The 13,197-nt window shown below is 38.1% G+C and overlaps 1 protein-coding gene and 1 pseudogene across 2 annotated transcripts in view; one reads left to right on the top strand and one right to left on the bottom strand.

Moving 5' to 3' along the window:
• Positions 1 to 471: 471 nt before the first annotated feature.
• LOC784037 (small ribosomal subunit protein uS17-like) lies at positions 472 to 953 on the bottom strand (annotated as a pseudogene).
• Positions 954 to 2,043: 1,090 nt separating this feature from the next.
• The window catches only part of LOC112446660 (uncharacterized), a 136,320-nt gene continuing 125,166 nt past the window's right edge, over positions 2,044 to 13,197 (top strand). Inside the window, exons 1-3 of one of the 2 annotated variants that reach the window (XM_059886844.1) lie at positions 2,044 to 2,189; positions 9,762 to 9,834; positions 9,946 to 10,031. In XM_059886844.1, coding sequence (XP_059742827.1) covers positions 2,164 to 2,189; positions 9,762 to 9,834; positions 9,946 to 10,031 — 185 coding nt within the window. In that variant the 5' untranslated portion in view covers positions 2,044 to 2,163. The remainder of the gene's footprint in view (positions 2,190 to 9,761; positions 9,835 to 9,945; positions 10,032 to 13,197) is intronic. The other variant, XM_059886843.1, reaches the window with a different exon arrangement.

The raw sequence follows: 13,197 nt of genomic DNA, 5'->3' as shown, positions 1-13,197 counted from the left end.
GGTACATGTTAAAATGACAATATTTGGGATATTCTGGGTTAAGTAAAATATTTTATTAACAATTTTATCTGTTCATTTTTACTTTTTTCAAGAGGTTACTGCTGCTGTGGCTGCTGCTGCTAAGTCGCTTCAGTCGTGTCCGACTCTGTGCGACCCCATAGACGGCAGCCCACCAGGCTCCCCCGTACCCGGGATTCTCCAGGCAAGAACGCTGGGGTGGGTTGCCATTTCCTTCTCCAATGCATAAAAGTGAAAAGTGAAAGTGAAGTCGCTCAGTCGTATCAGACTCTAGAGACCCCATGGACTGCAGCCTACCAGGCTCCTCCGTCCATGGGATTTTCTAGGCAAAAGTACTGGAGTGGGGTGCCATTGCCTTCATTTTTACTTTTTTCAAGAGGTTACTAGGAAATTTTGTTTATCTACCTATCTGGGAAAATAATTTTGTTTGGGGCAGTGAGTAGGGATCCAGTCTTAGAACTTCTGGAACTGTTTCTTCGTGCCAGCAGTCTTGGTGACCTTGAGCACATTGAGGCTCACTGTCCCTTGCAAGTGCAAGGGACCCGCACTTGCCCACTGTGACAAAGTCCCCGATCCAGATGTCCCGGAAGCAGAGGGAAAGGTAGAGAGACATGTTCTGGTGGCATTTCTGGAAGCAGGTGTACTTTTGGATGCAGTGAAGGCAGTCTCCAGGTGACAATGGTCCCCTGTATCTTTATCTTGGTCACCATCCCAGACAGGATCTGCCCTTGGATGGAGACATTACCAGTTAAAGGGCGTTTCTTGTCAATGTAGGTGCCTTCGATAGCCTCCTTCAGTGTCTCAAAGCCCAAACCAACATTCTGGTAATATCACGGGACCTTCTCCTTGCCACTTTCTCCAAGCAGGACCCTCTTCTTATTTTGAAAGTTGGTAGGTTGCTTTTGGTAGGCACACTTTGTCTAAAGGTCCACCATGTTCCTGGTTACTTGGAAAAAAGGTAGAAATTTTATGTTTGTGATATCTTGTATTTCTGTTGAATAATGCCGCTATAGTGCTAGATTCTCCCTACTACTAAGACTCAGACTTTCTAGGGTGTCTACTAAATTATTGGGATGGTTAATGAGATTTCTACACTGTGGTTGGTTGAAACGCTAACATCTCCCATCCCTATGCAATCTCTGGTCATTGCTCAGATCATAGCTCCCTAGAAGTTCTCTAAAAGCTGTTCTTCGCCTAGTCTCCTGGAGTCCTTGCCTGTGCACAATTCTTTGTGCAGCTTTCTTCTCCCTGATATCTGATCTGCGTCACCTCAGCTCAGTGACACCACCATCCTTTGTTTGGCCTTTCCCTGTGCTGTAGTCTGAAAAGTGCGTACACACAGAAAGCTGTGGTGATCCTCAAGCTTGTTCATTTGTTTCCCTTTTATTAGGAATCAGAATCTATGTTTCCTATTGACCAGTATCTAAAAACAGTTATTATACTGTGGAAGGTCTTATGTTCAGTATCAGTTGTTATATCATGATTGAAACCAGAAATCTTTATCATGATCTTTCATTTCCATGTTTCAGATTTTCCCTAAATGTCTGATGAGCATTGCTTGCCAAGCCATAATTTCATACGTGGCAGTGTAAAAACTGACTGCAACTTTTGTGTCAATGGGTAGGGCTTTGTCAAACTGGAAAGTTTTACCTTAATGAGAATGCATGATAAGTGGATCATAGACGTTGTATCCCCATAATAGGCACTTTTGGATACCTATCCTGAATTCATTTTTAGTTTTTCTCTTGCTAACATAGGCCTGTTTAGGTCCAGGTGTTTACTCTTTTCTGCCTAACCATGTTCTAATCGGGTGAATCTGTCCTGAGTTCAAAGATGCATCCTGATTGAGCTAAGCTAAAACACAACAATTCCAGTCCCTCTTCCTATGACTTCTTAAGGCACAGAAATGTGTTGCAATTTTGATCAATGAGACGTGAAGAAAAGCCACTGAGAACTTCTGTAAAAGGTTCCTTAAATCTTAAAAAAAAAAAAGAAAAAGAAAGAAAGAAAGAAAAGAAAACATAGTTCCTCTTCTTTTAGATGTTCTCAAGTCTGAGAAAATGATCCCTGGGGATGAAATCTGGAGAAGAATGGAAAGATGCTGGCCCTTGACTGTATTATTCAGCCTCTGACTTGAAAAACCCTATGCTAGTCACTCTTCCTCCAAACATGTAAGATGTTACAACTCTATATTGTTAAAACAGATTTCTGGTACTTAAAAAGTCATTGTAACTGGTACAAATTCAGAATGTAAATGAGTTAACACTCAGTGGGGTATTCTAGATCTAGATTTTCCAAGCTTATATTTCCAGTGACTGAGGATTACTGAGATGAAAGACTTGAACGGAATCAACAGGTCTTAAAGTTCTGAATGGAACACTGGTATTAAGTTATTTTGGGGCTAGAATCAACAGCTCTCTAGTATTCTTTGAGTCTGAAAACTGGCAGCAGCTGGTGAGACAGAAAGTAGGTACTTTTTAAGGCATTCACATATTTTCAAGGACCTGATCTCTGGAAGTTGACATGTCTAGGTGGGAATGAGTTAAAGTAAGAACTGGCTGAAGCTCTTGGGTATCCCTTTTAAAAAATTTCAATAATTTACATGCCACAACATTCACCATTTTAAAGTGTACAGTTCTGTGGTTGTTAGTGTAAGTGTACCACTATCACCACTATCTAATTACACAACATTTTCCATTCATCAGTTGAAAGACATTTGGATTGTTTCTACTCTATAGCTATTGTGAATAATTGCTTTGGCAATTCTGGGTCTTTTGTGGTTTCATATAAATTTTAGGATTATTTAGTTCTGTGAAAGATGTCATGGGTGTTCTGATAGAGATTGCATTAAATCTGTAGATTGCTTTGAATAGTATACCCATTTTAACAATATTAATTCTTCTAATCCAAGAGCATGGGATAGCGTCCCATTTCTTTGAATAATTTTTAGTTTCCTTTATCAGTGCTTTACAGTTTTCAGTGCATAGGTCTTTCACCCCCTTGGTTAAGTTTATTCCTAGGTGTTTTATTTTTTTGACATGATTTTAAGCAGGATTTTTAAAAATTTTCTCTTTATGATGTTTCATCATTAATGTAAAGAAATGCAACATATTTCTGTATATTAATCCTGTATCCTCTCTCGGTGCTGACTTCATTTATTTGTTCTTACAGTTTTTGGTGGAAACTTTCGGGTTCTCTATACAGAGTGTCGTGTCATCTGCAAACAGTGACAGTTTGACCTCTTCCCTTCCAGTTTGTATACCTTTATTTCTTTTCTTGTCTGATTGTTGTGGCTAAGACTTCCAGCACTAAGCTGAATAGAAGAGGTAGGGTGGACATCTTTTGTTCCTGAACTTAGTAGGAAGGCTTTCAGCTTTTCACCATTGAGTATTATATTGGCTATGGGTTTGTTGTAAATGGCCTAAGTTGTTGTTCAGTCACCCAGTCATGTCCAACTGTTTGAGACTCCGTGTACTGTAGCACAATAGGCCTCCCTGGCCCTCAGCATCTCCAGAGTTTGCCCAAGTTCATGTCCATTGCATTGGTGATGCCATCCAGCTATCTCATCCTCTGATGCCCTCTTCTCCTTCTTCCCTCAGTCTTTCCCAGCATCAGGGTCTTTTCCAATGAGTCGGATGTTCACTGTTGATTATATTAAGTTCTCTATACTCATGTTGGTGAGAGTTTTTAATCATAAATGAATGTTGAATTTTGTCAAATGTTTTTCTCCACATCTTTTGAGATGACCATGTGGTTTTTGTCTTTCCTTTTGTTAATGTGATGTATCACATTGATTGATTTGCATATGTCAAACTATCCTTGTGACCGTGGAATGAGTCCAACTTGATCATGGTTTATGATCCTTTTTAAGCATTATTGGATTTGGTTTGCTAATATTTTGCTGAGGATTTTTGCATCTATATTCATGAAAGATATTGACCAATAGTTTTCATTTTTTGTATTGTTTTTTTCTGGTTTTGGTATTAAGGTGATGGTGGCCTCACAGAATGAGTTTAAGAGTTTTCCTTCCTCTTGAATTTTTGAAATAGTTTGAGAAGGATAGGTGTAAATTCTTCTTTGAAGTTTTGTAGAACTTTCCAGTGAAGCAATCCTGTCCTGGACTTTTGTTTGCATGGAATGTTTAAAATTACAGATTCTATGGCACTTCCAGTGATCTGTCCAAATTATGTTTCATCTTGACTCAATTTTGGTATGCTGAATGTTTTAGAATTTGTCCATTTCTTCTCAGTTGTCCAATTGGTTGTCATATAATTGTCCGTATATTCTCTTATGAATTTTTTTGTATTTCTATAGTATCAGTTGTTATTTTTCCTGTTTCATTTTTTATTTTGTTTGTGTTTTCTCTCTTTTCTTAGTGAGCCAGGCTAGAGGTTTGTTGATTTGTTTATATTATCAAAAATTCAACTGTTAGTTTTATTGATTTTTTTTCTATTTTTAAAAAATGTTATTTATTTATTTCATTTTTGATTTTTATTGCTTCATTCCTTCTACTGACTTTGGGTTTTGTTTGCTCTTTTGCTAGTTCTTTTTTCTAAGTTAGGTTGTTTATTTGAGATTTTTCTTTTTGTTTTTCTTTTTTTTTCTGAGGAAGGCCTGTATTGTTATGAACTTCCCTCTTAGAACTACTTTTACTATAGATTTTGTAAAATTGTGTTTTCATTTTTCTTTTCCTCAAGGCATTTTCTAATTTCTTCTTTGATTTCATTGTTGGCCCATTGGTTTTTTAGTAGCATGTTGTTTAGTCTCCATCTGTTTGTTATTTTCCAATTTTTCTTTCTGTGGTAATTTCTAGTTCTATACCACTGTGGTCAGAAAAGATCCTTGAAGTAATTTCAGTCCTCCTGAATTTGTTGAGGCTTGTTTTGTGACTTAATGTGTGGTCTATCCTAGAGAATGCCCCATGCATTCTGGAAAAGAATGTGTATCTGAATTTTTTTGGATATAGTGTCCTATAGCTATCAATTAAATCCAACAGGTTTATTGTATCTAAATTGTGTCATTTAGGACCTCTGTTGCCTTTTTGATCTTCTGTCTGGATGAACTGTGCATTGATTACAGTGACCTGTTAAAGTCTCCTACTATTATTGTATTATTGTCAATTTCTCCCTTTGCGTCTTTTAGTTTTTGCTTTCTATATTTAGGTGCTCCTATATTGGGTGTGTATATGTTAACAAGTATAATATCCTCTCCTTGTGTTGATCCCTTTATCATTATGTAATGCCCGTCTTTGTCTCTCTTTGTGGCCTTTTATTTTTTATGATATGAGTGTTACTACCCCTGCCTTCTTGTTGTCTCCATTTACATGAAATATCTTTTTCCATTCCTCGTACCTTCAGTCTGTGTGTGTCTTTCACCCTGAAGTGAGTCTTTTATAGACAACACAGTACAGATTCATGTTTGTTTGTTTTTTAATCTAGTCTGCCACTCTGTGTCTTTTGATTGAAGCGTTTAGTCCATTGACACTTAAAGTAATTATCGATAGATGTGTACTTGCTGCTGCTGCTGCTGCTAAGTCACTTCAGTCATGTCCGACTCTGTGCGACCCCAGAGACGGAAGCCCACCAGGCTCCCCCGTCCCTGGGATTCTCCAGGCAAGAACACTGGAGTGGGTCGCCATTTCCTTCTCCAGTGGATGAAAGTGAAAAGGGAAAGTGAAGTCGCTCAGTCGAGTCCGACTCTTTGCGACCCCGTGGACTGCAGCCCACCAGGCTCCTCTGTCCATGGGATTTTCCAGGCGAGAGTACTGGAGTGGGCTGCCATGTGTACCTATTGCCATGTTAATCCTTACCTTCCAGTTGTTTCTGTAGTTCTTTTTTGTTTATTTCTACTTTTTGTTTCTCCTTTTATGGTTTGATGATTTTCTTTTGTAGTATGCTTGAGTTCCTTTCTTTTTATTTATTATTTTTTTGAATCTATTGTTTGTTTTTGACTTGTGCTTACTATGTAGTTCAAGTATATGGACCCATAACTATATTGATTTGCTTTAAACTAATAGATATACAAGTTCACACACATTCTAAAAGATCTACATTTTTATACTCCCCTTCCCCACATTTTCAATTTTGATGACTTGTTTTACATCTTCCTGCTTATCCTTTTACTGTTAATTGTAGTTATAATTGTTTTATAGTGTAGTTGTTTTTGATCCACATACTGTTTTATTTAAGTGGCCTTAAATCCTTACTATATACTTGCCTTTCCTATTGTGATTTTCCCTTCCCTATAGATTGAAGCTTTTAAATATCTTAATTTCTAAAATGCTATGTTCAATGTTTGCAGTTTTGTTTTTTCTAGTTTTGCTAAGAAACAGCAATAACAGCAGGATTGATTAAGAAAAATTAAGAAAAAAATCCTTAAAGAGAATACATGTGGAATAGGTGATGGCTGCGTTTTAGATATTGATACTGAGGACCATGGTTTCCATAACCACCACTTTATAGTTGCAGAAAGCCCGAAATGTAACATAGTGCAACCATTTTGAACTGTGGCTTTATTTTTGTGATGCCTGGTTTTTGTATCAGGGTAATGTTTGCTTTGTAGATTGAGTAGGGAAGGTTTTCTTTTTCTATTTTTTGATGAATGTAGGGTATTCTTAGTGCTTGAGTTTTTGATAGCTCCAACTTTCCTTTTGCTGTGTGTCTATGCTAGAACTGTTTGAAGTTCTTTAATGTTTGATGTTCTCAGAATCATCCTTTTACTGCCTTCTTTTGCTATACTTACCTCCTTGATTTCTTCAAGGCCTGCTCTCTGTTTCAAGCTGATAATGACCTCATATGAAACACTTTATATTTATTTTTAGCTTAAGCTATTTCTTCTCTCTTCCCAAAGAAACATTTTGTCTCTTTACCACAATTTCTGTTTCTATAATGCAAATTAGCTAATTATTGTTAAATAAGTGAATGATTTCAGTGTAAGTAGAAATTGTCATTCTCAATTTTCCATACCTGATTTTTCTAGTAAAGTAGGGGTCACAGAAGTAACAATTGGACAAGGAAAAGTCTTTGGTTCAGCTGCTGCATGGGCAAGAGCTCTTTCAACTCCTAAAAAATAAAAAAAAAAGCTAAAAATGAGTGCTAGTACTCAGGAATCATTTTCCAGAAGGGCACACCCCCAGACTTAGGGCTTTTAGATTCTGGCAGGTTTAATTTCTTTCTGTACCCAACTTAAAGTCAATCCCATTGGCAAGGTCTACTTCATCCACATTATTTCAGTACTCATAAATTTGCATTTCTACTCTGTCTATTTTAAATATCCCCTGAGGCATCTTCTGTCCACGGCTGCCTGCTTGGACTATTTAAGCTCTTTGTGTGGTGCCAATTACTGTTTTTCTTTTGTGCTTTGGTTCCAAAGTGGCATACATTTTAACTAGTGTGTCCTAATCTTATTTTTCTCATTAACCAAATTATTTTCAGTGCATAATTTTACAGAGCATGATGTTTTTCACAAATGTATATATCAGAGCATAAATACCTGTATTTACACTTTAACCAGGGATTTTGGAGATACAATTTATTCAATATGGAAACTTTAGCCATAGTGGCAAGACAATGAGCTAGAGATGTTTAATTAAACAGGAGCTTTTAGTGTACTTCAAGTCTCGTTTTAAACAGATTCTCAGCCTTGGAAAGAGTCAAGCCTGAGCCTTGAAAACATTTTCTTATTAATAATAGCTAATACTCCTCAGTCTACTGCATGTCCCAGTTCTTTGATGCTGTTGCACCTGCCCAGTCTTCTATTGTGTACTCATCTTCTTCATTGCAAACCCATGAGGGCAATTTAACAAGGTCCCAGGTGATGCTGATGCTGCTGGCCCAGGGACCACATTTTTTTTAATTTTATTTATTTTTTATTTGGTGTAAAATTGCTTTCAATTTTGTGTTGGTTTCCACTTTATGAGAATATGAATCAGTCATAATTATACATATATCTGTATAATTATATATCCCTTCCCTCCTGAGCCTACCTCCCCTTTCCCGACCCACCCCTCTACATCATCACAGAGTGCCAGGCTGGACTCCCTGTGTTATTTAGCAACTTCCCATGTAATAGTGTATACAGGTCAATGCTGCTTTCTCAATTTGTCCCCTGCTGTGTCCACAAGTCCGTTCTCTGCTAGATTCATCAGGACCATTTTTGTAGTGTCCATATGTATGCATTAACATGGGATACTTGTTTTTCTCTTTCTAACCTACTTTATTCTATATAAGAGGCTCTAGGTTCATCCACATCACTACAACTGACTCAAATTTATCCCTTTTATGACTGAGTAATATTACATTGTATATATGTACCACAACTTCTTTGTCCATTCATCTGTTGATGGACAACTAGGTTGCTTCCATGTCCTGGATATTGTAAATATTGCTGCATTGAACATTAGGGTACATGTGTCTTTTCGAATTGTGGTTTTTCTCAAGGTTTATGCCCCGTAATGGGATTGCTGGAATCTCATACTGTTTTCCATAATGGCTATATCAGTTTACATTCCCACTAACAGTGCAGGAGGGTTCCCTTTTCTCCACATCCTCTCCAGCGTTTATTATTTGTAGATTTTTTGATGATGGCCATTCTCACTGGTGTGAGGTAATACCTCATTGTAGTTTTGATTTGCATTTCTCTAATAATGAGCAATGCTGAGCATCTTTTCATATGTCTATTGGTCATCTTTGGAGAAATGTCTTTTAGGTCTTCTGCCCATTTTTTGATTGGGTTTTTTGCTTTTCTGATATTGAGCTGTATGAGTTGCTTATATATTTTGGAGATTAACCCTTTGTCAGTTGCTTCATTTGCAGTAATTTTCTCCCATTCTGAGGGTTGTCTTTTCATCTTGTTTAGTTTCCTTTGCTGTGCAAAAGTGTTTAAGTTTTGTTAGGTCCCATTTGTTTATTTTTGTTTTTATTTCCGTCAAGCTGGAAGGTGGGTCAGAGAGAATCTTACTGCAATTTGTCAAAGATTGGACTGCCTATGTTTTCTTCGAAGAGCTTTATAGTGTCTGGCCTTACATTTAAGTCTTTAATCCATTTTGAGCTTATTTTTGCGTATGGTTTTAGGACGTGTTCTGTCATTCTTTTACACATAGCTGTCCAGTTTTCCCAGCACCACTTAGTGAAGAGGCTACCTTTTCTCCATTGTATATACTTGCCCCCTTTGTCAAAGATAAGGTGCCCATAGGTGTGCAGGGACACAGTTTGAGTTGCACTGTGCTGATGACCCTGCCATCAGTAGTATCACTCATCTTCATAGGCACCAGATCATTCCCTATCAAAACTTTCATCTCCTGGCCATTACACTAGCATAGTCATTCCCAATAAGAGGTAATTTTAATTCCCAGGAGACGTTTGGCAGTGTCAGGAGATACTTTTTGTTGTCTGAGTAAGAAGTTATGCTACTGGTGTCTGGTAGGTAGAGGCCAGAGATGCTGCTAAACATTCTACAGAGCACAAGGCAACACTTTACAGCAAAGAATTACCTGGCCTAAAATGTCAGTAGTATCAAGGTTGAGAAACTCAGTATTGACATGAGCATGAAATCCTGATTGCATCAATGTCAAGTCAATAGCCTATGAAATGAATGTAGAGGTAAAGGGAGGGTTGGGCCCCCCCCTTAATTTTTTTACACTTCATTGAAAATAAAATATTTAAATTTTAAAACCATCAAATGCTTTGAAATATTACCTACAGACATGATAACCTAACTTCAGAATTCTAGTTTCTCCTTCTTAGGTCTCCTGGTAGAATGGAAGACTTTACTGAAATTAAATTTTTGGACACTGGACCCATCTATTTTTTTGATCAGGTAATAATATAGCTCAGTTTTGTCAAATTATAGTTTACTTTCTTTAAAAGTAACTTACTTTTGACTGATATTTTTTGTCTTTTTTAATCAGAAAATTTTCTTTTCTTTTAGATAAAACCAAAAAGGAAAATATGGGAAAAGAGAAAATGTGAAGACCACTTCCCCCTTTTGGAGTGCACTGAAGGAGCTAACTATAAGTAAAACATATGGAATTTATTCTCTATTTGATAGGGTCACTTTACATTCTCAAAAGGTTATAAGGTGGTCAGGACCAGTCCTCCCCTGTTCCTTATCCCCCAAGAAACCACATCAAGGAATTGCCATTTCAAAGCTGATTATGAAGTCAATGGAGAACTTTATTTTGGCCAAATTATTGGTTGATTTAAGCAAAAGTGGTCAAATCAACCAGTCATCCGGATTTCCTTGCTATTTCACAACAAACCCAGCTCCACTTTTGCCTTAGGCAATTGGTTCTAGATGTTTCTTCAGCTTTATGCATTGTATACTCTATTTCCTTTAAGTCTTTATTTAAATATCACCTTTGTGGTAAGACTTTTCTTATTTGCCTTATTTCATACTTCCACCCTGTGCCCATTTTGGTATTATTTAGTCCCCTTCCTAACATTTTTGCTACTCTTAATACTTTCTAACTTTATAAATGATATTTCTATTTATTTGTTTGCCCTCTCTCTTCTCATCAAAGTGTTAAGTCTATACAGGTTAAGATAGTTTGCTTACTTAATCACTTCTCTATCACTTCTCTATCCCCCGTCCCAAAGATAATGCTTGACATATCAGATCAGATCAGTCTCTCAGTCGTGTCCAACTCTTTTTGACCCCATGAATCGCAGCACGCCAGGCCTCCCTGTCCATCACCAACTCCCAGAGTTCACTCAGACTCAGGTCCATTGAGTCAGTCATGCCATCCAGCCATCTCATCCTCTGTCTTCCCCTTCTCCTCCTGCCCCCAATCCCTCCCAGCATCAGAGTCTTTTCCAATGAGTCAACTCTTCACATGAGGTGGCCAAACTACTGGAGTTTCAGCTTTAGCATCATTCCTTCCAAAGAAATCCCAGGGCTGATCTCCTTCAGAATGGACTGGTTGGATCTCCTTGCAGTCCAAGGGACTCTCAAGAGTCTTCTCCAACACCACAGTTCAAAAGCATCAATTCTTCAGCGCTCAGCCTTCTTCACAGTCCAACTCTCACATCCATACATGACCACAGGAAAAACCATAGCCTTGACTAGACGAAACTTTGTTGGCAAAGTAATGTCTCTGCTTTTGAATATGCTATCTAGGTTGGTCATAACTTTCCTTCCAAGGAGTAAGCATCTTTTAATTTCATGGCTGAAGTCACCATCTGTAGTGATTTTGGAGCCCAGAAAAATAAAGTCTGACACTGTTTCCGCTGTTTCCCCATCTATTTCCCGTGAAGTGGTGGGACCGGATGCCATGATCTTCGTTTTCTGAATGCTGAGCTTTAAGCCAACTTTTTCACTCTCCGCTTTCACTTTCATCAAGAGGCTTTTGAGTTCCTCTTCACTTTCTGCCATAAGGGTGGTGTCATCTGCATATCTGAGGTTATTGATATTTCTCCCGGCAATCTTGATTCCAGCTTGTGCTTCTTCCAGTCCAGCATTTCTCAATGTACTCTGCATATAAGTTAAATAAACAGGGTGACAATATACAGCCTTGACATACTCCTTTTCCTATTTGGAACCAGTCTGTTGTTCCATGTCCAGTTCTAACTGTTGCTTCCTGACTTGCATACAGATTTCTCAATAGGCAGATCAGGTGGTCTGGTATTCCCATCTCTTTCAGAATTTTCCACAGTTTATTGTGATCCACACAGTCAAAGGCTTTGGCATAGTCAATAAAGCAGAAATAGATGTTTTCCTGGAACTCTCTTGCTTTTTCCATGATCCAGCAGATGTTGGCAATTTGATCTCTGGTTCCTCTGCCTTTTCTAAAACCAGCTTGAACATCAGGAAGTTCGCAGTTCACATATTGCTGAAGCCTGGCTTGGAGAATGTTGAGCATTACTTTACTAGCGTGTGAGATGAGTGCAATTGTGTGGTAGTTTGAGCATTCTTTGGCATTGCCTTTCTTTGGGATTGGAATGAAAACTGACCTTTTCCAGTCCTGTGGCCACTGCTAAGTTTTCCAAATTTGCTGGCATATTGAGTGCAGCACTTTCACAGCATCATCTTTCAGGATTTGAAATAGCTCAACTGGAATTCCATCACCTCCACTAGCTTTGTTCATAGTGATGCTTCCTAAGGCCCACTTGACTTCACATTCCAGGATGTCTGGCTCTAGGTCAGTGATCACACCATCGTGATTATCTGGGTCGTGAAGATCTATTTCGTACAGTTCTTCTGTGTATTCTTGCCATCTCTTCTTAATATTTCTGCTTCTGTTAGGTCCATACCATCTCTGTCTTTTATTGAGCCCATCTTTGCATGAAATGTTCCTTTGGTATCTCTGATTTTCTTGAAGAGATCCCTAGTCTTTCCCATTCTGTTGTTTTCCTCTATTTCTTTGCATTGATCGCTGAAGAAGGCTTTCTTATCTCTTCTTGCTATTCTTTGGAACTCTGCATTCAGATGTTTATATCTTTCCTTTTCTCCTTTGCTTTTCGCTTCTCTTCTTTTCACAGCTATTTGTAAGGCCTCCGCAGACAGCCATTTTGCTTTTTTGCATTTCTTTTCTATGGGTATGGTCTTGATCCCTGTCTCCTGTACAATGTCACGAACCTCATTCCATAGTTCATCAGGAACTCTATCTATCAGATCTAGGTCCTTAAATCTATTTCTCACTTCCACTGTATAATCATAAGGGATTTGATTTAGGTCATACATGAATGGTCTAGTGGTTTTCCCTACTTTCTTCAATTTAAGTCTGAATTTGGCAATAAGGAGTTCATGGTCTGAGCCACAGTCAGCTCCTGGTCTTGTTTTTGCTGACTGTATAGAGCTTCTCCATCTTTGGCTACAAAGAATATAATCAATCTGATTTCGGTGTTGACCATCTGGTGATGTCAATGTATAGAGTCCTCTCTTGTGTTGTTGGAAGAAGGTGTTTGTTATGACCAGTGCATTTTCTTGGCAAAACTCTATTAGTTTTTGCCCTGCTTCATTTTGTATTCCAAGGCCAAATTTGCCTGTTACTCCAGGTGTTTCTTGACTTCCTACTTTTGCATTCCAGTCCCCTATAATGAAAAGGACATCTTTTTTGGGTGTTAGTTCTAAAAGGTCTTGTAGGTCTTCATAGAACCATTCAACTTCAGCTTCTTCAGCGTTACTGGTTGGGGCATAGACTTGGATTACTGTGATATTGAATGGTTTGCCTTGGAAACGAAC

This window comes from Bos taurus, chromosome 5 (assembly GCF_002263795.3).
Source record: "Bos taurus isolate L1 Dominette 01449 registration number 42190680 breed Hereford chromosome 5, ARS-UCD2.0, whole genome shotgun sequence".
Lineage (NCBI taxonomy): Eukaryota > Metazoa > Chordata > Mammalia > Artiodactyla > Bovidae > Bos > Bos taurus.
This window is presented reverse-complemented; position numbering and strand designations above follow the sequence as displayed.